At 40.3% G+C, this 24,693-nt stretch overlaps 1 protein-coding gene across 1 annotated transcript in view; it reads left to right on the top strand.

The window, feature by feature from the left end:
* The window catches only part of LOC141554432 (hepatocyte nuclear factor 4-beta-like), a 66,146-nt gene that overhangs the window by 8,286 nt on the left and 33,167 nt on the right, over window positions 1-24,693 (top strand). The window contains exons 2-4 of the mRNA XM_074286317.1: window positions 9,694-9,895; window positions 16,542-16,636; window positions 21,486-21,592. Of these exons, the coding sequence (XP_074142418.1) occupies window positions 9,694-9,895; window positions 16,542-16,636; window positions 21,486-21,592 (404 nt within the window). The remainder of the gene's footprint in view (window positions 1-9,693; window positions 9,896-16,541; window positions 16,637-21,485; window positions 21,593-24,693) is intronic.

Raw genomic sequence — 24,693 nt, 5'->3', positions numbered from 1 at the left:
TTCAGCACTACTATCTAATTTCCCCTCCCTTTCCAGCTGGGGTGTTGAAGAAATGGAGTCAGGATACATGAGTTCTGTCACATTGGAGATATATGACCTTAGACAAGTAACTTCCTCTCTACCTGTGTTTCTCCTTTGAAAAATGAAAGGATTGGGCAAGATTAAGGGCTTGTAAACTGGGGCTCAAGACCTTGTTTGAAAAAACATTATGAGAAGTGTATTTCAATACAGTTTATTGTCTTTGATGTCCTATGTATTTTTAAAAACATTATTTTGAGAAGTGGTCCGTAGATTTCAGGAGACCACCAAAGGGGTCCAGGACACAAAATGGGGTAAGAACCCTATGGCTAAACAATCTCCAAAGTTCTTCATGCCTATGGTATCTTTTACAGCTCTTGATAATTTATAAACAGCTTTCTTTCATTATCTTGTTTTATTTTTGTTTGCCTTGTATATAGCAGTGTGTGTGTGTGTGTGTGTGTGTGTGTGTGTGTATGTGTGTGTGTGTGTGTGTGTGTGTGTGTGTGTGTGTGTGTGTGTGTATAGCTCAATATATATTGAGTAGGTGCTTAATGAATATTTATTGAACTAGATCCTAAGAACATCCCTGTGAAACAGGAAGGGCAGAACTCACAAACTCTATTTTATAGATAAGGGAATTGAGGTTTGCTCAGAGAGTGGAAGGGATTTTTCCAGAGTAACATGGTCAGTGCCAGACCCACCCAGGCTACCTCCCAGAAGGAATGACCATCAGGTCCATTGTTCAAGACTGGACATCCTGATGTTTGTTGAATATTAGATCATTAAGGACAAGGGATCTGAGAGCAGAGTGATCCCTGTGAGTTACACAACTTGAGATTCCTTTGGCCTTTGGCTTTCAAATTCTTTTTAAAGAAACCTTTAAGATCATGTTCTTACTCTTATTTGAAGCAGATGTTTGATCTGCTGGCTAGTTTTCCCTTCACACTCTAGATCCTCTGGCTCTTCCATTTTAATTAGTAGAGGGCAGAGAGGGACAAACCTTGAAAAGTATACACCTTTATTCCAAGGCCTCCCCTTTCAATTTGGCCATGGATCTTCTCACACACACACACACACACAACGTAAACTGTTCTATTGACCAATATTAATATAATCAATCAATCAGCAAATATTTATTAGGCACCTAATGTTTACTAGGCATCGTGATAGGGGCCAGCAATACAAAGACAAAAAATGAAACAGACCCTGTCCTCAAGAGTTTACATTTAATCCAGCACACAGATAATAAATGCAATATAACAAATAGCTAATATGTAGCACTGTAAGATTTGCAAAACAATACACACATATATACATATATCACATATCTCCTAGAGTTGTTTCAAAATATGGATACATATATGTGTATATGTACATATTTGTGTGCATATATAGGAATATTTTCATACTATGTATACATATCTCATTTGATCCTCACAGCAACCCTAGAAGGTGGGTGGGTGGGTCCTGTTACACTATCCCCATTTTACAGATGAGGAATCAGAGGTAGGGGTGGGAGTGGGTGGTGGTAAATGACCTGCCCGGGATCACATAGCAAGTGTCTGAGGCAGAATTTCAACTCAAGTCTTCCTGACTCCAGATCTAGCACCCACTGCAGTATTACCTAGTTGCTTCTGATGAGCTTTTGCTATTTATCCATCATTCACTTGCCTAAAAATGAGTTTTAAAATCCCAAGTTATTTATCATAAGTTGACCTTGAAAACCAAAATAGTAAAGAGCACATCCTCTTGTCTGTCTCCTGAGAGGCTGGAATGGAATCCTCAAAATATTGCTACTTACATTTTATATTAAAATGTAAAACAGTGAATAGTGAAGAAAGCTGAAAGAGGCAGATGGTAAAAGTTGAAGGACCAGCCCTAGCGATCATGGAATCAGGTCCATCTCTACTTAGCTTTACATTTTACAAAATATTTCCATCACAACAACCTGATGAGGAAGGAAATGAAAGTGTCATTTTAAGTTAAGTTTCAGGTAAGTGATGGGACTTTCTGAGAGTCTCCCAGTTAGCAGGGGGAGGTCTGTAGACCAGAATAGAAGCTGGGTAGATCGGTGGATAGAGCACTAGACCTGGAAAAAAGGACACTTGGGATCAAATCCAGCCTTAAACTCTTACTAGCTCTGTGCACTTGGGCATGTCAACTAATCCCTCTCTGCCTCAGTCTACTCATTTATAAAAGTAGGGATAATAATAAGATAGTTGGGAGGATAAAATGAGATAGTAATTATAAAGAGCCCTGGACACTCACTATATATAAATGATAACTATTATATCATTTAGACTCTCAAGCTCAAAAATTGAACATCATGGAAAAAGATTATTTCTCAGGGAGGATTTTCAAAGAAAGAAGGAATGGCAGGGAGGAAAAAATGGGGAAAGAAGACAGCATCAGTGTTGTTGAGTGATTCTGTGATTCTGACTCTGTGATTCCATCTGTGGTTTTCTTGGCAAAGACCCTAGAGTACTTTGCCATTTCCTTTTCCAGCTCATTTTACAGTTGAGGAAACTGAGACAAACAGGGTTAGAAGATATGCTCAAGGTCACACAGCTAGTTTCTGAGACCAGATTTAAATATTAGGTCTTCCTGACTTCAGACCTGGCACTCTATCCACTACCACCTATCAACCTTAAATCACTTTATCTGGTTTTCTCATCTGTAAATTGAGAGGACTGAATGAGATGACCGCTAAGGGCTTTCCTAAATTCCACATTCTGTCACTATGTGGAATGAGCTCCAGTTTGAAACCGAATGTGTCTGAAATCCATTTTGAAAGCAGAGGGGAGAAGAGATGCCTAAAGAGGAATAGTTTGCCAAAATCCCTATCTCATATCAAATATGTTTCATCTAGTGACCTTACCCAAAATGAATTACTGACTTTTTGACCACAGATACTTGATCTCAAGACTGGCTCTTTAACTTAATTGTGTAACGTATGTGAGAAGTGGTTCTAGGAGTATACATTCTAGTCTTTCAGAACTGACTCTTGACAAAATGGTAAAAGTCATTTGAGAAAGCATTGTGGAGTGACAGAAAACAGACTGAATTGTGGGATGTGGGTTCTGTCTAGTCTCTGATTCCTTGTAAAACCATAGGCAGGTCATTTCTGAAACCCCGTTCTACTCTTTGTAAAATGAGGGGAATTTGGACTAAGGGTTCTTTTACATCTAACATTTTAAAAGTATTAATCAAATTTCCTTGGAAACAAATGTTAGATAGGTTTTTATATTATTTGCCCCAGCCATAGTACCTAAAAATTGTCTTGGGCTTCTATGTGCCCTTCCTAGACATCAATCTGTTCACATAATAAATTAATCCCAACTTTCCCTATAGAGAGGTCCTAGGGGGAGAAAATGAGTTGCTACAATTCAGTTGAACAAACTTTTAATAAGTGTTTGCTTTGCATAAGAGACCATGCAATGTGCTAAAAATATAAAGATTAAAAATTATATAGTTCCCTGCTTTCTAAGAGCTTATAGTCTATTGGGGGAACATATGACTTACACCCAGACAAGTATAGTACAGGGTAGAATGTAAGGGGATAAAAAGAGAAACTCAGAAGAAGTATTCTAGGAAAACATTTGTGTAGCATCTTGAAAGCCCTTAAAACACTTATAGAGTGTCTTTATGGCCATTAACTGGGTTTGATTCTTAGGTAATTCTTTGAACAGACAGCAGGTATTATGATTTCCATTTTGCAAATGAACAGACAGAAGCTCAGAGAGATGTGACTTGCTCAGGGTCTCAGAGAAGCCAACAGAAAGACAGAGTGGAAGGTCAACTGAATGTGGTATCAAGACACTAGGGTTCTAATGCCAGTTCTCTTGCTTACTATTTCCATGATCTCAAACTCATGGTATAGTATAGTAAATTCAGAAGATGTGGGGTCAAATATCAATTCTGCCATTTACATTCCTTTTCCTCCCTAGGTCTCAGTTTCCTCAATTACAAAATTATGGGACTGGATTACAAGGTCGCAAAGATACCCTCTGTGTACATTAGTGAGAGATGTGACCTAGGTTTATGGCTTCACTGCTATGTTTTGATTAATCTTACTCTTGCCTTCTATTGAGTAAATGTTGTTATTATTCTTGTTCCTACCTTTTATTGGGTAAAGGTTATGATGATCCTTTTTCTTGCCTTATCATTAAGTAAATGTTTCCTGTTTAAGGGTCAATGATGTCAGCGTGACTGATTTTGTGTAAATAGGAAGCACACTAATGGGGGCTCAGGCACTCCACCTGTGAGAACTAGAAATGTATTCCACTCCACCTTCTAGTAGACTTATCTAAAAAGCAGAAGAACCTAGCTTTAAACACAGGTCTTCTGACTTGCCATAAATGAAGTAGTCTTGGTTTTCTGGGCCATACATCTCACTTCAGAGCATACTTCACAAAGCCGCCATACTTGAGGAGACCACCTGCCACATGGAAACAAAAGTATAGCTACAATTCCTTCCATTTGCTCAGACCTGATGGGAACATACCTATTTCTAAGCCCTTGACCTCTTCTGCTACTCAAAGAGCTTCCAAAGTGGCAGGAACCAGTTGTTGTTTAAGGAGGAAAGGAGATGGAGCTGTGCTTCAAGAGAGCAATTAAAGGGCCATTATCAAAGTAAATCAGCACTTTAAAGCACTTCCCCAGGTTCATAATGACAGCCTGCAGTTCACAAGCCAAAATAAAATTTGAAACCAAGTTCCAGTAGTCTACCATCCCCTGCACTCTGGGTCCTTTTGGCTTGGCTAGGAAAACAACATTCTTTGAGCTTAGAGTCTGACTCTCCTCCATCAGCCAAGATACTGTTTGGCTTTGGATTTCAGGCAGGTTGGAGGAGGGGATGGTCAAAGGGGAGGGAAAAGAAGGGTCTCTCCTGGAAATTTCCTATTAGATTAAGTCAGGCAGCCTCCACCCTTTTTCCCCTCCCCCACTCTGTGGTTTGTATGTGACAGTGTCTCTTTGAAAGCTATGGAAGCCTGGTGAAAAAATCTGGGTAGGGCTTTGGATTTTAAATGGGATCCTCTTCTAGGAAAAACATCTGGCAAGAGCTGCGTTCAGGTAACCTTCGTTCCATGGCATAGATGCGGTCCAGAAAAATCAGGTCTTGGATAAATCTTGATTTGCCCTGCACATGAATAATAATACTGGCAATATATTCCCATAGGAAAATTTTCTAACTTTGGATGAGAAAAGGGTTAAAGAGCACCATGGAAAGATCCCTGGACGAAGAGTGAGGAGACCTGGGTCTGGGTCATACTAGCTATGGGATGTGGTATAAATTATTTAAACTCACCGGCCTCAGTTAAAAATAGAATATTAAACTAGATGGTCCCAAAGGACCCCTAGAGATCTAGGTCTATGATCTATGACTCCTGAGTCTCCAATAGTGCCCTTTTCCTTATAGAATCATTACCTCTCTCCCCACCTCCCAAAAAAGGATAAAATGTAAACATCTTAGTCTGGTTATTGAAGTCCTTCATAATCTGGCTCCAAACTACTTTTTCAACTTCGTTTCACTTTATTTCACTGGATGAATCAAATGATGGATTCCAATCAAACTCATCCCACCATCTCCTAACTTTACCCAGGTCATTGTCCTTGCCTAGAATATACTCACTCTAGAATATACCTACAATACAGAAATTCTCTTTCTGCAAGGAAACAACTCATGTGCCATTTCCTCTATGAAGCCTTCCCCAACACCACTCCCCAAACACCCATACATCCAAATGAAAATGTTTTCTCCCTCCCCAGAATTTTTTTTCTTTCTCCTTTGCTTACATTATCTTCTACTTGGTACCATATTTGATGCATGTGTATGTCATTTTCCTTGTGGTAATGTAAGTTCCTAGAGGAAGAATCTTTTGTTATTTTCATCTTTGTCTTCCAGTTGTGAATATTGTGTTCTCCTGTGAGACTCTGAGATCCCCAAGAGCTGAATCATTTTTGATCTTTCTTTGCATTTCTCGATGTCTCCTTCACAAGAAACACTTAAATGCTTATTGGCTGACCCAGTGTCTACTAGAGAGCTTAATAAGTTGGTCTAATAAATATTTGTTGACTTTAATTGGTGATCATCTCTGTAGCTCCTTCACCAAACATGGTGTCTTGTATGGATAGATAATATGCATTTATTAGGTACTTACTATATACCAAACACTGTGCTAAGCACTGGGGATAAAAGCAAAAAGAAAGATAATCCATGTTCTCCTGGAGTTTATATTTGAATTCAAGGAGAGAGCACATAAAAGGGAAATTCAAGAACAAAAAGACTGATGAGTCCAAGCATTTAAGTCCTCAGAGAGGTTTGTAGGTGGCACAATGGATAGAGCATCAGCCCTGAATTCAGGAGGACCTGACTTCAAATCTGGCCTCAGATACTTTATACTTCCTAGCTGTGTGACCCTGGGCAAGTCACTTAACCCTAATTGCCTCAGAAAAAAAAAAAGAGAGAGAGAGAGAGAGAGAGAGAGTGAGAGGTTCCAGCAGGAAAGAGATGAAGCATGGCTAGCTAGGGTTCATTTCCCAAATGCAGGCCATTGGGAACAGGTGTACAGGACTGAATCCAAGATGTCCAGCATGTAGGGAACTCCTAAAGAGTGATCTCTTATCCCTGAGGCAAAGAAGTAGTACCTGTCTTAGAAAGTTACCTAGAGAACTAGGAAGTTAAGGAACTTCCCTATGGTCACATAACCAGTGTGCATCACAGGGACAAGTTGAACCCCATCGTTGACTCACCAATCTTTGACAGCTTCTTTGCCTTGTGCCAGTAAGCTGGGCTAGGGATTAACCAAGACTTGCTATAGTATAGGCTTCCCATAGTATAGTACTTATCCCAGGAGAGAACTTTGCAGATGAAGAAACTCTCTTGACCAGTGCAAATTAGCATTCATCCCTAGCAACTTAGTCTTAGAGACTTGCCCAGAGAAGAACCAAGAGACAAAAAGTCAGTGCAAGTCTTTGGCAGAATTCAAACTCTGATCTTCCTTATTCTGAGGTCAATTTCTATACCAAGTAATTATTTAATAAATAAGTATTTATTTAATTGAACCCTTAAAGCAACAGAGACTGAAGTACTTCTGTTTGAATAGTAGCATCTTTAAAGACCATCCAGGCCAATGGAAGCCTCTGTGCCATCACCTTTACCAGATGTTGGACCAAGTCTCTCGAGTTCCCGGCAATTGGGAGAGGTGCACAGGCAATTTTGGAGCTAAAATTAAAGCTGTGAATTTTGGCTTTTCCCCATTTTTGTGGGGGAAGAGAAGTGAGTTTTTGTGGCACAGTTGGTTGGCAAGTTTCTTTGAGCCACAAGATCTGGGCTGTTTTTCCTGAATGGACACTGCTCTGTGCTTTATTAGAACAGAAGCCTCCGGGCCAGCAGAGGGTCTGCCTGAGGCGACACCCAGACAACGGGTCAGGTCAGTCCACTGGGACAGTCAGTCAGTGGAACAAGCAAGCAACTGACCTTTTCACTTTTTGGGAGAAGGCTCCAGACTCCCTTATGCCCAGTCAGGAGAGCCCCTGCAACTGCCTTATAGGTAACTTTCTAATTGCTGACCTGTAACAACAAAAAAGGTTTCACCCTAAGGGAGAGAAGACAAGTCTCTCTGCTTCTTTTTCATACCATAACAGGGACTGACTGACTCTTCTGTCACAGATGCTCAGAAGTCACCCTTCAAGGGACACACCGAGCCCATTGTGCAAAAGAAAATCCTTTTGGCGTCAGCATGGTCTGTAGTTGGGCCACTGTGCTCTTCAGAATTCTCAGTATACAAATCACTGGAAAGCAGTAAGATCAAGGTTGCCTTGACCACTACCTCCATTTTACAGAGAGTAAGTAGAAGCCAGGGTAGGAGAAGGGACTGGACACGATAAGAATCCTGAGAGGGAAACATCTCTGCAGGGCCTGTGACCTTCTACTGTCCTTGACAGTTTGAGAGGAAGAAACAGATCAGGAAAGATGTTTCAAATCTGCTTTGCTATGAGAAAAGGCTTGATTTGCTGAAACCTGACTGGAAAAAGAAAAATATTCCCTAAATTTGAAAAAACAGAAGCTGGCTAGCCCAGTTGCTACCTATAACTTGAGAGGGAAAGACTCCTTCCCAGAGCCACAAAGCAGATTTGAGATGTTTGGCAATTTTCTGGCTTAAGAAAATTGCTTGTCACTGAAGAAGCATAACATTTTTTCAGCATTCTGCCATGGGTGTCTATGTGCTAAAAGAGCTCTTGTTTTTTGGTTTTTTACTGCTTCAGCAGCCTGAGAATAGCAGAAAATCAGCTTTGCTCAAGAAGTTAATAGCAGAGGAAAAGATCTGCCTAGCAGGAAACATGTGGTACAAACTGTTCTCTGAAGAAATCTAAACCATCAAGTAGCACCACTGCCCCCTCCCCCCAACCAGCAAATGGGTTTACATAATCATGTGCCTCCCTGCTGTATTTCTATAAATGTATGTACCATCCCTCCCGTGGATACTGTGTACAGTGGTGGGAGAATAAAACCGGGGTTTCTTACTATATCTTTATTTTTTTATTAAAGCTTTTTATTTACAAACTATATGCATGAATAATTTTTCAGCACTGACTCTTACAAAACCTGGTGTTTCAAAGTTTCCCCTTTCCTAGATGGCATGTAATCCAATTAACATGTTAAAATGTATGTTAAATCCCATATATATATATATATATACACACATATATATATATATATACACATACATATTTATGCAGTTCTCTTGCTACACAAGAAAAGAGATCAAAAAGAAAAAAAAAAAATGAGAAAGAAAACAGAATGCAAGCGAGCAACAGCCAAAAAGAGTGAAAATGCTATGTTGTGGTCTACACTCCATTCCCACAGTCCTCTCTCTGGGTGTAGGTGGTTCTCTTGATCACAAAATCATTGGAACTGGTCTCATTCATCTCATTATTAGAAAGTCTGACTATACCTTTAAATCTAAATTATTCTTGTTCTTACCTTCTATCAAGTGTTATTTCTGCTCTTCTCTCCTATTGGGTAAAGATTATGATTATTCCTGATTTTGCCTTATTGATAAATAAATGTTTCATGTTTAAGAGACAATGGTGTCACTGTGACTGATTTTATCTCACTAGGAAACACATCCATGGGGGGACAGTAACTACAATGGTTAGAAGTAGAAATGTTTCTCTCTTTGCATACACACCAGGATTATTCTTGTATCCTTAGAGTGAATGCAGGTGAGGAAGCCAATCCCAATCCCAAAAGAAGTATAGGGACTGAGTAGAGTAAGGGTTCTGGGCCATGATTAATCTACCTATAGACAATTTATGGGGCTATAATTTGGTCATAATGTATAACTGGATTTAATTCTTTGTGTAATAGGGAGCCACTAAAGGCTTGGGAGGAGGCTAGTGCTTCAATCGTGGCTATACATTGAAAAGGGGATTCTGCTACTATGCACAAACTACATGGACTTTTTGGAGATTACCCTCAGGGAACTCCAGGATTCTAAGGTTCTTCCTCTGAAGAGTTGACTGGAATGGGAAACCCTGCTGGAGAAAAGAGGCCATGCTATTTATAAGGAACAAAGTCTAGCTGGGTGAACAGGACGCGAAGGGATGGCTGCTGTTACTTGGACTTCATTTCCTCCTTTTCATTCTTCCTCCTTCTTCATTTTAAAGGACACAGAGATTCAGGTCTAGGCCCCCCAGAGGTCACATCACCAGAATCCAGCCAGGCCAGCTTGCTGACTAATGGAATTAATTCCCTGTGTTCCATCTGTGGAGATCGTGCTACAGGCAAACACTATGGTGCCTCCAGCTGTGATGGGTGCAAAGGATTCTTCAGGAGGAGTGTCCGAAAGAACCACGTCTATTCTTGCAGGTATTAACAATAGTATCATGGATTCTTCAAGGTGGAAGGGATCTTAGAAACTATCTAGTCCCACTTGCCACCCCCTTACAGGAACTGCCCTGGCAGACAGTTTTCCAGCCTCTTCTTAAACAACTCCATAATTCTGTTAACAAGGTCTTCCTTTAATTGAACTAAAATTAAATGTGAGCTTCTTGACCATACATTTGTCTGTTTTTGAATTTCCAGCACTTAATACAGTGCTTAATGAATGATTGTTGACTGATTGAAATCTGCCTTCCTACAATTTCCCCCTCCACCTCCCTCACACTTGAATTGATCCCAATTCTCTACAATCATTGCCAAATCTTGTCATTTCCACCTTCAAGTTATCTCTTGCATGCTCTCCCTTCTCTCCAATTATACAACACCCCTTTTACTTCAGGTTTTCATCACCTCCCTCCTCGGTTATTATAGCAGCCTCTATGGGTCTTCCTGCCTCAGATTTCTCCCCACTCCAATCTATCCTATGTACTCCCACCAAATAATTTTCCTTATGCGTTGTTCTCATCATATCACTCCTCTGCTCAATCAATTAGCTTCCTATTGCATTTGTAGTAAAATGCAAACTCCTCAGTCTAACTGATTAGGTGGGAGGGGCCTGGGAAGATGAATCACATCTGTGCCTTGGAGAATGCCTTAACAAACAATCTATTTCCTCCTTTAAGAGAAAAGATTAAGCAAAGAATTTACTTAACTATTTGGGCTGGATTCATACAGTGTCACAAAAATTAACATTTTGGAAAAAGATTTTGTTGTTGTTCTGTGAACAAATTCATGTATGAAGAAAAGCATTTATTAAGCACTTACTATGTGCAAAGAATTGTGCTGGGAACTGAGGATACAAATTGAAAAATAATACAATCCTTCCTCTCAAGGAGTTCGTATTTTCATGGGGGATATAATCCAAATGGAAGGTTGCAGCTGCAAGTCAGATGGAAAAATCCCATGGTCCTTAGGATGCAGGGACAAGAGAGTAGTGATGTCTCTTCTTTGATGTCATTTCCAATGATGAAAATGCTATCAGTTTCTGCAGTGCCAAGGATTTGGGGGGAGAGAACAAAAGAGGGGCAAAAATGCTTTTTTTTTCTGGATCTTCAGAGGCTGTGGCTGGAGTATCTGCAGGAGTAGTTGCCAGTCTATGTTGCCATGGAGATTGTTTCCCAGGATGTTGGCCATGGGCACTGGACTGTAAACATGATTATTCATGAGGCTCTTGGGCTCATAGGTCCATAGGTCCAGACTGTCTCCATCAGGGTCTAAAGAACTGGTAGTCAAGGAGGGGATGGTGATTGGTCTTGCTTGGTACATGCGGCTGCTGTTGCCTGTCTCCCCTTGCGTGAGCCCAGCTGTTTCAGTTTGGTTTGGCTGGCTTGCCTGCCACATGAGTGATGGTTGATTGGCAGGCAGTGGGTACAGCTGACTCAATCTCTACAAAAATTTCTTGCCCAGATGATGGCCATGAGGACTGGTCTGGAAGAAGGATTGGTGGTCTGGGATAAGAGAGTGGTGGGAGTTAGCGGTGTATTGCCAGTCCTAGGACTTCCTATGCTTGTTTTCCTATTGAGAGCAGATAGACAATAATTGTTGCTGGCAATGATGAGGAAGGCCCCCTTCACCATGATGATTTCTCCCCAAGGATGGCTGTGGAACTGGGTGAAACAGGTCTGGTGACCTGAGGGATACTGCTAGTCCCACAGCTCTGGGATTCAGGTTCCTGAGTTACCACCATCAGGGCTTGAAAAGAGATGGTGATCAAGGCTGTGATGGGGGTCTGATTTGCTTGGCAAAAGAAGCCCCTCAGAGGGACTTTCTGCTTCAACGAGGCTAATTTGCCAACCTATAAAGGCAAGGACATGTTGTCTAGAGAAAACTGAAGACTTTTATCCGTGCCGGCTAACTGCAGGCTTTGTAGGAGCGAGTACCATCTAAGATGCTTCTTTGTATTCCCACAGTATCCTGGGAAGTCCCAATAATGCTCACGGAATAAATGAATGGATAGATGGATGGAATGGTTGGTGACATGTCTGTTCCCACTCACTCAATGTCAGGAGTTTAAATTTACTTACCCAATTCAAAACAAGCTAAGAATTCAGAGAAGTCATCTACATGGCTTTGTAAATAAATCTAATCATGGCTTACTTTAATTAATTAATCAACCAGTAGCTATTAAACCAACATGCTCTTGCCAGACATTGTGAGAGACAGAAAAATAATAAAGAGCAGTTTTTAGTTGACCTGGTTCATAGAATCACAAATTTAGAGATGAAAAGGACTTCAGAGACCATCTAGTCCAATATTTTCATTTTACAGATGAAGAAACTGAGGTCCATAGAGGCTACATGACATATAAGATCACATAAGTAGTAAAGTCAAGGACAGTATTTGAACTCACATCTTTTGACCTCAAAGTTAAGGTCCATTTAACATATCCCTGCCTGACTGATTAGAGAAACTTGCTTATGAACTTATGATTTTGTTGTTGTAGGTACTTCTTCTACCATGTCTAAACAAATTGTAATACACAAATGTCAAGTGAGCCTTAGGAGGCTTTGCTGAGAATAAGGCTAGTGGATGCTAGGGAGAGGAAGGAATTCCAAGTGAGGTATTTAAAACCTCAAAGATGATGCTGTTCAAGTGCTGTTCTCAGTAGGCCAGGAAATTCGGAAAATACAACAGTCACTGGATTAGAAAAGATCAATTTATGTCCCGTTCCGAAAGAAGGGCAATACCAAAGAATAATCAGATTATCAAAGAATTGCACTCATTTCACATGCCAGCAAGGTTATATTTAAGATTATACAAGTCAGGCTTCCACAATATATGAATATAAAATTACCAGAAGAACAGACTGGTTTTCAAAGAGGCAGAGGAACTTGAGACCAAATTGCCAATACTCAGTGGATTATGGAAAAAGCCAGGGAGTTCCAGAAAAACAAACAAGTAAATAAAAACCATCTACTTTTGCTTTATCGATTACTGAAGTCTTTGACTGTGTGGATCACCACAAAATGTGACAAGTCCTCAACTGATGGGAGTGACAGATCATCCTATTTGTCTCCTGAGAAATCTGTATGCAACAGAACTGAACATGGATCAGCTAATTGTTTTAAGATTGGGAAAGGAGCACGACAAGGCTTATTTATTTATTTAACTTATTTTATTATTATTCATCTTATTTATTTAACTTAAATGTAGAGTACATCATGTGAAATGTCAGGCTGAATGAATCAAAAGCTGATGTTGAAATTGCTGGAGAAATATCAACAGTTTCAGATATGCAGACAATGCCTCCCTGGCAGCAGAAAGTAAAAAGGAATTAAGAAGCTTCTTAATGAGACTAAAAGAGGAGAGTATAAAAACTAACTAGAAGCTTAACATCAAAAGAACTAAACTCTTGGAAACTGGTCCCATCACTTCCTGACAAATAGAGAAAAAATGAAAGCAATGTCAGATTTTATATTCTTGGGCTCAAAGATCACTGCAAATAGCAACTGCTGCCATGAAATTAAAAGATACTTGCTCCTCGAAAGGAAAGTTATGGCAAATCTGGATAGTGTACCAAAAAGCAGATTTATCACCTTGTCAGCAAAGGTTTGTGTTGTTAAAACTAAGGGTTTTTTTCCCCCAATAGTAATGTATAGCTGTGAGAGCTGGACTATTAGTAAAGCTGAGTGCCACAGAAGCAACACTTCCAATTGTGGTGCTGGAGAAGACATTTGAGAATCCCTTCAAAAGCAAGGAGAGCAAATGAGTCAATATTTAAAGAAATTAATTTAGGCTACTCACAGGCATGGTGGATAGAATGCCAGATCTTGAGTCAGGAATATCTAAGTTCAAACCCGGCCTCAGACACTTCCTAGCTTGTGACCCTAGGCACGTCACTTAACCCTGTCTGCCTCAGTTTCCTCATCTGTAAAATAAGCTGGATAAAGGAAATGGCAAACTGCTCCAGTAGCTTTGCCAAGAAAACCCCAAAAAAGATTTTGAAGAGTTGGATCCAACTGAAAATGGTATCACCTCAATTTAATATAAGCTTGTTGAGGGAAAAGACTTGTCTTTTGTCTTTGTGATTCCAGTCCATAGCTCATAGTATGTCTTTCGCAGACAGCATCATTTAGTGGACCGAGTATGAAGCTTGGAGTCAGGAGGAACTAAGTTCAAATCCTACCTTTGAGAATTTATGATTTGTATGGCTGTGGGCAATAAATCAACAAATATTAAGTACCTTCTATGTGCTAGGCACTCTGCTAGTGGGTATATATATAAAAAATACAATAATTCCTTCTCACAAAGAGCTAACATTCTAATGAGGGAAACATATTTGTGTGTATGAAATATATCTATGTATAGCATAGATAGAAAATTAATAAATCAAATATGTACAAAATAGCTAAATACAAGGTAATTGAGGAGGGAAGGGAGACTTCAAACAGAAAATGGTTCTCAAGATAGAAGGGAAGCTTGAAAAGAAGAAACTATATGAAGTGAGGGGAATGAAGGAATGCATTTCAGGTATGTAGGAAAGCCAGTATAAAAACACAGAGGTGGGAGATCAAGGGTCGTGGGTGAAGATCAGAGAGATCATTTATTTGGATCAGAGTAAAAGAAGGAGAGTAATGATCAATGAAGCTATAAAAATAAATAGGGACTTTGGTGTTTAGTACTATAAAATCTAGATAAAGAAGATTATAATTTATTATGGAAGTAATAGGAAAGCAATGGAGTTGACTAAGTGAGGGAGTAGCATAATGGGAGCTACATTTTAGGCAAATTATCTGACAGTAGTATGTAGCATGGACTGAACTGAGGAGAGACTTGAGGCAGGAAGGTCAAGAAGAAGGATGATGACTTAAACTAACAAAATAACTGTGTAAGTGGCAAAATGGGATGGGATACAAGAGATATTGTGAAGGTATAAAAGTGACATATGTCTAAAACAGAATTTATCAATTTCTCCTTCCCCCCCCAAAAAAAAAAAAAAAACTCTTCTGGGGCAGGTAGGTGGCTCAGTGGTTAAAGCACCAGCCCTGAATTCAGGAGGACCTGACTTCAAATCTAGCCTCAGACACTTCACACTTCCTAGCTGTGTGCCCCTGGGCAAGTCACTTAACCCCGATTGCTTCAGAGGAAAAAACAACAACAACAACAAAAAAAAAACACCCTTCTTTTCTTTTAATCTTCCCTATTTCTGTTAAAAGTACTACCCAACTTCAGTGTTATTCTGGACTTCTCATAATCCCCCCTAAGTCTCTACCCTGAGCTTCAGATCTACATCACTCATTGGTGGACTGGATATTTCAAACTGGAAATCCCATCTATCTCTATCCACTGCTCAACCTAGCTGCCCTCCAAATTTATTTTCTTAACAATTCATGATGTACACCTTCATCTCCCAGCTCAGTGCCTTTTTATCTAATGTCCTTCTTGTCTGAAATACCCTTCCTCCTTACTTAGCTTCCTTTAATACTCAATTCAGGCAACACCTTCTGTATAAGGCCTTTCTTGAATCCTGACCCTCTAAAATTTTTTTGACCTTCCATATATTTTATAATCTATGTATATATTTATCCATTTATTTCCCCTTCAAAGCACCTCCAACAGAATGCAAATTCCTTGAGAACAAGCACTGTCACTTTTGCCTTTGTACCCACAATATCTGGCACATTATGGGTCCAAATACTTCATTTGAAAGAGGAAGAAAATTAGAGTCAGTTAAAGAAGTGATTGTGCAAGTCAACATCAGAATCAGGACTTGAATTCAGATCTTTTGCTTCTCAGTCTAGGATTCATTATAATAGTCCATTTTGCCTCTCCTTTGACTCCCCTGAAAAAATCCATACTTTTTGCTTACAATCCTTAGCTTCCTTCAAGATTCAACTGTTTCACCTCCTACCAAAACCCCTGGTTATTAGGGTTCTCTCTCCCTCCTTAAGTTATCATATATATTTTTATCTGTTTACATGTTGTATATATGTGCACACTCATGCACATGCATGTGCATGTTCTGGCACACATGCACCCCCCAAAAAAATGTTCCTCGAGAGCAGAGTACATCTTCTCCCCCTCCAATACTTACCACATACATTAACCTGTCAATATGTTGGTCTTATCAAAGGCAAATTCCATGGTCTTAGAGAGTTATAAGGCTCAGAGAAAGTGGGACCTGCCCGTGGTCTGACAGCTAGTTGCTCCACGTATCAAAGGCATGGCCAAAATTTAGGTTTTGTTGACTTGAAGCCCAACATTCCATCAAGTATACTATGTTGATTCTTTAGAAATAGTAGGCACTTAGTAAATGTTGGTTGAATTCAGCTGACTTACAAGTGCATACAGAATATAGGAAATAAATACTTAGAATGCAGTAGAAAGAGCACAAGACTTAGAATATGGAAGACCCAAGTTCAGAAACCTCTACCTACCTCAATTTTGTCATCTGTAAAATGGGGATAATATCTTCAAGGCTCTGAGAACTGGAAATCCAAAGTTCCTGCTCCCAGGAACAAATCAAGCTTCTCAATCCTTATGGTTGTGAGGAAAGAGACCTCAGAAAATAGTCTGCCCAGTCTGTAGAAGCTCCTACAGGGAAAATTAATAACTTTCTTCTCTTTCTCTTTAGGTTTAACAGACAATGTATAATTGATAAAGACAAGAGGAATCAATGCAGATATTGTCGATTGAGGAAATGTTTTAGAGCAGGAATGAAGAAAGAAGGTGGGTCCAAAATTCAGTTCTTTCCATTTTCCATGTATTATGATGTCCAAGATCCTAACGCTGCTTAAATTGCACTTGAAATTCAATGTTTACCCAGGTCTCTAGATGGATTTTCCCCCTCATTTTGCTGTGGCATCCTCAGTTCCTAGCACAGTAGTCTTGCGCATACTGATGACAGGCACTTAATAATTGTTTATTGACATAACATTGATATTCTAGAGCTTGAAAGGACCTCAATGAGCATATTTCTTGTTCATTTTATAGATGGGAAAACTGAGGCTCAGCATGGCTGAGGGTCTTGCCCATAGCAAGCAAATCCCATAGACGCGGGATTTGAATATGGGTCCTTTTATCCCACAAGCCATTGTTCTTTCCATTGATAGATTAGTTTGGACCAAAGGCTATTTTAATAAGGTCATAACAGAAGGAAAGTGTGGATGAGACATATTGTGGAGAAAGAATCCATCCAGCTAGACAACTGGAATCTGGAAAATGAAGGAGGATAGTTCAGGGCTTGAAGCGTGGGTGACTCATCCAGTGATGGTACCATGTAAAGATGATAATGAAGGAAAGGAAAGAGAAGGGGGCTTTGGTCTTCATGACTCACTGGCATGTTGTGTCAAATCCACTGTTTGGAAACAATCAGCAAGGGTCCTGGGGAAATTCTTTGAGGCTAGGAAGGGAGGAGGAGCAGGCTGTTGAGAAATATGTAGGTTGTGGAAAAACAGCAAATGTGGCAGTGGGAACAAGAGAATGTTGGCCTGGAAAGAAAAGATGCTTAGGTTGGTGTTTCCTGACTGGTGCCTCATGGCAAGGCCACAGGCAACTACAGACTCATCCATGGCCCACAGTAAATGGGCATTCAGCAGTTCCAGCTGCCTCAGAGTCCCAGACAGGGCTAAGCCACAACAAAGTAGTAAAGGAGACCAGGACTGAAGTTCCCAGAATCCTCTTTCCCCCCCAATTGTACCCCCCCTTTAACATCTCTCTCCCTTTTTCCCTATTCCTTAAACCAAAAACAAAACAAAACCTCAAAGATCTGGGATCAGCTCTTTCTCTTTCAGAGTGAATTTAAACCAGTGACACCTTTCTGAAAGGGTAACTTCGGTTACAGCCTCATCTCTACTTATGGAAGAGAGGAGCTGTTCTCTGCTAAAAGCCATGGCCATTTGTAAGCCAGACACTCTTAGATTCTAGGGATAACATAATAAAATGGCTCCACCTCAAACAGCTTATTTTCCTGTAGGCTTATAATACATCCACAGATAAGAAAATATAAGTAGGAGAGCAGGGAGAAGTAGAATGATTGGAGATGTGAGCATGGAGAATAGATTATGGAGAAGTTATAGTCAAACTGAAGAATATCTGAAACAAAGAGAGTTGTTCCTCACCAGGTGAGAGATTAACCTTGAACCCACACCAAAGAGGTAGCCCCACCTGCTTAATCAATGGGTTTCAGGTTGAAAACAGAGGATCTCTTTCCATTATGGTCCAGCCTCTGTCCCAGATGGATGTCCCTACTCCATTGCTAGCTTTCTCTTTCTGGGGTAGAGTTAGAGATACACGCTTTGTTTCCCTTTCCCCTGGATGGCTTGATTTGACTCTTCTCACCCTCGTCTTCCTCTCCCCCTTATCCTATTCTTGCCCCATCTTTCAAGTCCCCCCTCAAGCCCAGCCTCCTTCAGGAAGTCTCCCATCTTCACTCCTCTTTCCCTTTTCTCAACCTTCCCATATGTCCTTTCTGTACTGCACAGTCCATCAGTTATATGGTAGCTCATATCTCTATAGCATCTGAAGGTTTATAAAGTATTTTCTTGACAACAGCCCTGTGAGGTAGAAAGAACAAATCCATTTTATAAACCTCCATTTTACAGACAAGTACAATGAAGCTCAGAAATAAAGTGATCGCACAATTAGGGAGTGACAGAGCCATGATTCACTTCTAGGATCACCTGATCATGGTTACACAGATTTAGGGTTGAAAGGACTTTCATGTTGACTAGTCCCCTTCATTTTACAGATGAGGAAATCTGAGCATTAACAACTAATCCATGCTAGGGAGCTAGTTGTAGATGATAAGATAATCCACAGGACCAAGATATGAACCAGCTTTCTCTGACTTCAAATTCATCCCTCTCTGGTGTAAGAAGTGGGCTCAGCTTGTTTTTTGTTGTCTCCTGGCAATTCCTTCTCCTTAAACCTTGTAGTTCTTATCATCTCACTAGGGTCAAGGGCCCACACAAATCTGCAATCAGCTCTTGGGCCATCATGAGAACGAAGAAATGCTTGGCTGCCGTGCCCAGTGCCCATGTGCACAGTTCAGTGCTGAGAAGCTTGGTGTTTGGAGATGATGAGGCTAAAGTGATTGGAGCCTTTGAGAGGACTGCCCCAGATTTGTTGTTGTTGAGTCCTTTTTCGGTTATAGCTGATTCTCGTGACTCCATTTGGAGGTTTTTTGGCAGAGATATTAGAGTAATTTGCCAAATTTCCTTCTTCTGTTTCTGTTCTCTCTCTCTCTCTCTCTCTCTCTCTCTCTCTCTCTCTCTCTCTCTCTCTCTCTCTCTCTCTCTCTCTCTCTCTCTCTCTCTCTTTCCCCTTCTCTCCATCTTTCTGTCTCTGTGTGTCTGTCTGTCTCTGTCTCTGTCTCTGTCTGATAAGAAGTGGTTATTAGGGCAGATGAGTAGCACAGTGGATGGAACACCCAACCTGGAGTCAGACAGACTCATTTTTGTGAGTTCAAATCTGGTCTCAGACATTGCAATGGCTTATGTGATCCCGAGCAAGTCACTTCATGTACTTTGCTTCAGTTTCCTCTGTTATCAAATGAGCTGGAGAAGGACTTACCTAAAGCTGGGTAGATGTTGAGTTCAGTTACAGTGCCTGGAAGGGACTATTTTGGGAAAAGACTATTGAGAAATAAGATGAACCAGTCAAGCCTTCAGCAAACTTTGTGTCGTGGCAATGGGGACACCAAAATGTCAGGTGCAATGTCGGGGTGGAGTTTTGCTTATTCTCATTTAAAAGGGAGACCGTCCTTCAACCACAAAGCCAAGATTGGAGGGAGGGCTGACCTCTGCTCTACTTAGGAACATAATAAATATTGCAGCATTAGAGGATGCGAAATTTGCCTGGTTTTCATGGTGGGTGAATCATTAACAACTTTGTTCAGGCCCTAGCTGACTTCTGAGGAAATTGTATTGATCATGGGGGAAAACAGTCACCTTGAGAAAATCATCTTGAAGCAACCCCATAGCGGCAATTAACCTTATCAGAGTATGTGCCATAGAAACAGTTTGGAAATTTAAGATAAGTTGGGAAATCTTGAGATGGTTCCTTTTAAAGAAATATTAATAATGCTTTATCATCACTTTTTTATAGCCAGACATGACCAACACCCACTCTTATTCCCTGATAAAGTAGAGCAAGAAATTGGCATGCAATCCCAATTAGCAAGGTACTTTACTGGCCAATCCCAGGGCCCAACCCAACCCTTCCCTCCTTGGTGAAGTCTCCACTGACCACTCTACATCTCCCTGCTTTGAATCTTCTAACACTTAACTGTTTGCCGGGTGCTATGATGCAGTGGGAGGAGACTGCAGTAAGAAGACCTGGATTTGAGGGTTGGCCCTAATTACAAATTGTGTGTCATCAGCAAATCACTTAACTTTACTGGGACTTGGCTTTCTGAGACAATATGGTGAAGCTGGAAAGAGTCTTGGACTTGGAACTGGGGGAGACCTAGGCTCTGAAATTGCCGCTAATATTATTTACTTTGTGACCGTGGGCGAGTCAACCTAACCTGTTTTAGTCTTGGTTTACTTATCTATAAAATAAAACAACTAATAGAGTGCTTATCACACATCAAGCTCTTTACAAACATTTGATCCTCTCAGCAACTCTGGGAAGGCTATCATTATGCCCATTTTACAAATGAGGAAACTAAGGCAGGCAGAGGTCAAGTGACCTACACAGGGTCAGAATCTAGTAAGAATCTGAGGTCTTCTTAACTCTAGATCCACTGAGTCACTTGGCTGGGTATGAAATCTCTAATGCTTCACTTCACAAAACTATTGTGAGGATCCAATGAGATTGGATAGTAGAAATATAGATGTAAATGTAGATTAAATGTAGATTAAAACTTTAAAGGGCCAGAATCTAAGCTATATTCTTATTTTATCATCTGAAAAATGAAGATAATAATACTTGTTCTCCCTATTTCTTAGGGTTGTTGTGAATATTCTCTATAGAAACATGGACTTATTATTATTATTATCATCATCAAACGTACCTTGCAGCCTTATTCAATACTGGTGTGTGTGTATGTGTGTGTGTGTGTGTGTGTGTGAGACATAAAGAGCTTTGGATTTTTCACCAATAAATCTTGGGTCTGCCCTTCACTAATTACATGATTGTGGACAAGTCAACTCTCTTGGTCTCATACAATGGCCAATACAAAAGGATTAGACCCTTCCCATGTTATCCCTGCGACCCTTTCTCTCAAGTTATACAATGAAACTATAGAATTCTAAAGCTTGTGAAAGGGGGCTTAGAGATCACGTGATATGGATTGCCTTTTGACAAATGAGGAAACTGAGACCAAGAGAAAGTCACTTGTGTAAGATCTCCCCATCCAGCCTGTCTCCTTTGTGGCAGGCACATTTCCCCATATTTCTTTGTATCCAGAGCCAATCTCGATGCTTACACATGATCACTGCTCAATAGATTGTTGTTGGTAGGTTGATTGTCTGTTTAGTAGACTCAGTCAGTAGCTGGGCGGATATCATGGATTAGGGATGATTTGACAGGAGCCCAGTTTATGCGCAGTTGACTCTGTATCTCCTTCTCAAAGCTGTACAGAATGAGCGAGATCGGATAAGTATTCGCAGGAACAGCTATGAAGACAGTGGGTCCCTGTCGATTGCCATCCTGACCCAGGCAGAAGTGATGGCAACCCAGGTAGGAGAATGCTTTTATTATTGTTCCTTCTCAATCTTGGATTTCAAATTTGGTAATTGTTGAGGTGGAAGAGAGAGAAAAGGAGAAAGAAGAGGTGGAGGAAGAAGAGGAAGAAGGAAAGGAGGAGGAAGAGGAAGAGGAGGAGGAAGAAGAGGAGGAAGGAAGGAACTCCCTATTCTCTTAGATTCTGGATGCTGAGGATTTAAGACTTTTCTAAATATCTCTAAAGAAAGGCTACCAATGCTACTTAGCATCCATCCTGGACTCTTCATTGAGTCTCGCCTGCAGAAGGTAGAGAGTCTCCTCAGGGACTATGATTATCTTTTTAAGACAGATGATAAACTTGCTTAATGAGGAAGGGACTTTATAAGACACATAGGGGAGTATTTCATGGTACCTGGAATCAATTTAAACTGACTCTCGAGAGTGGATTATTAAAATTTCAGCATTAGGGGGCAGCTAGGTGGCGCAGTAGATAGAGCACCAGCTTTGAATTCAGGAGGACCCGAGTTCAAATCTGGTTTCAGACACTTAACACTTCCTAGTTGTGTGGCCCTGGGCAAGTCACTTAACCCCATCCTCAGAAAAAAAAAATTTTTTTTAAATTCAGCATTAGCATCTATATCTTGGAAATTGGCAAACACTCCAAATGGGGTCCAATTTATTGTTTTGTGGATTGTTTAGGTTTAAGAAAATGATGGAGAAAATAATAATTTAAGATTAAAATTTTAAATTTACCATTACTTTAAACTTTAAAATGTATCATGTATACTTTTTTTCCCCAAAGATCTGGTTGTTAAACATTTACTAGCACACCTTTTTCTTCTTCCTCTACATTATCTATCCTTCAGTTCAGTCCCCAAAATGTGAGCCACCCCTGCTCACATTTTGAATAGGTCTTTTTTTTTGTAAGATACTTTCATATCTAAGACCTCTTCTGGCTCTCACAAGAACAGTGAAAGGGCAGCAATTATTATCTCCATTTTTCTTCTTATAACTAACATTTACATTGCACTTTGATCTGTTTGGAAAGGATGGGATCAGAGAATACCTAATTAGGAAATCATCGTTCATTTGCTCCAACACATACTAAAATTAGATTCCCCTTCCAGTATTTTTGACAAATGGTCATCCAACTTTTATTTGAAAATATCAACTATCTCTTGAGGAAGCCCATTTCCTTTGGATACCTCTAATAATACAGATAGTTTCTGTACATTAAATAAAAATATAATCATGATTTCCACCCACTGCTCCTACTTCTAAGTTCAATCTCATCTTCAAACAATCATCTTTTAAATAGTTGAAGATAATCATCATGTCCAGATTCTCCACCTCCTTTCTTTCAACAATTCCAAATATGGCCTGATCTCAAAGTGCCCAATATCCCCTTATGAATGCTTTCTAGAGCTAATTAATCATCCTCCTAGAGTGTGGGTGGACAAAATAGAACACAATAATGCAAATGTGATCTGATTAGAGCAGATTCCAACATCACCATTCCCTCGCTTGGCCTCCATTCTACCTTTATTCAAGCAGCCCAATATCCCATTACCTTTTTTAGCTCCTGTAACCCACTGTTAATTATTATTGACCTCGAAGTCTCCTGAAGCCTTTTCAAGTCTTTTTTAGACAAAGTGCTGCCTCCCTTTCTCCTCCACTTTTTACTTAATGCAATTGACTTTTTGAACACAAGCCTATGACTTTACATTGATTTCTATAATATTAACATATAGACTATCTGATATTTATACTTATACTTACATTTACAGATCATCCAGTTAAACACCCACATTTTACAGAAGAGAAAGCTCCTTCTTAGAGAAGTAAAATGATTTGCTCTCTAAGGTATACATATATATACACACACACACACACACACACACACACACACATATACACATATACATATGCATACGAACACATATACATATGTACATATACACATACAAACTATACATATGTATATGTATACATACATACATATACACACACACATATATAAATCCTCACAAGGGTATCAGAGTCAAGTTCAGGACTCTTTCTACTCAACTACACTTTAAAGTTTAGAAAATGCTTTATATGGGTTGCTTCATATAATTTATTAATGAAGCCTGAGAACGACGGGGACAACTAAGGAATCACAAAATGATAAGCTCCTAGAATTTGGGAGCTAGATAGTGAATCGTAGCTATAGATAATGACTAGTGAAGCTTATGAATATCCCAGCTCATTTCAAATGCCATCAGAGTCCTTTCTCCCAATCTCTAACCCCTCCAGCAACACAGAAGAGAAGCTGCCCCCCACAAATTATCAGAATCGCCCATGATAAAGTTGGGTTGGGAGAGAAAGGCAGTCAGCCCCTCTGAGAGGGAACCCAGATTTGTAGCCATCTGGCCAGCATCTGGAGCTCATCCCCAAAGTGACCTCCACCAGCAGGGAGGCAATATACGGTCCTGGGGTCCTCTTGTACCCACCTCCTCTCCCCACGTCCCTAGGAGAGATAGGCAAAATGACCAAAACAGGCAGAAGAGCCAGACACGGCTGACCTGCCCCATCATGAATAGAGAATCTTGTCTAAGGCAGCTGTCGAAAAAAATAAAAAATAAAAACCAGGCCTCTGGCAGCTGCTGACTAGTTTGGTTTCTTTCCTGAAACCACCATCCATCTCGGCTCAAATGTCACTTTTTTTGAGCTGATCCCCAAGGGAACAGATTCTGCAGGGTCTTTCCTTGTCTTGATTATGGGTGTCAACTTGACTGGCCACAGAGTTATATTGTTCCTCCTCTGGGGGGGTGTTCCACTGAGGCGGAGGTTGGGGGCGTGGGGGAATGGAGGTTTGTAAACGGCTCCACACCGTTTGGATGGAAGGATGGAGGCAGGAGTTCTGGGCCTTGCCAAGGACAGACTCTGACCAATAAATCGCTCAGTAGTCGCCGTTGTGAAATGGGGACAGCGGGTGCCAGGGCACCAAATCACCAAGGTCACCACCAACCAAAGGCATTTTTTTGGAAGTGACAGGGTAACCAGAGACCAAAAACACATGGAATTTCACATTTCCAATAAATCTGTCGATGCTACTTCACAGAAAAGGGCCTGTG

The sequence above is a fragment of the Sminthopsis crassicaudata genome, chromosome 2, assembly GCF_048593235.1.
Source record: "Sminthopsis crassicaudata isolate SCR6 chromosome 2, ASM4859323v1, whole genome shotgun sequence".
NCBI lineage: Eukaryota > Metazoa > Chordata > Mammalia > Dasyuromorphia > Dasyuridae > Sminthopsis > Sminthopsis crassicaudata.
Note: the sequence above shows the minus strand (reverse complement) of the source record. Positions and strands in the feature narration are given on the sequence as shown.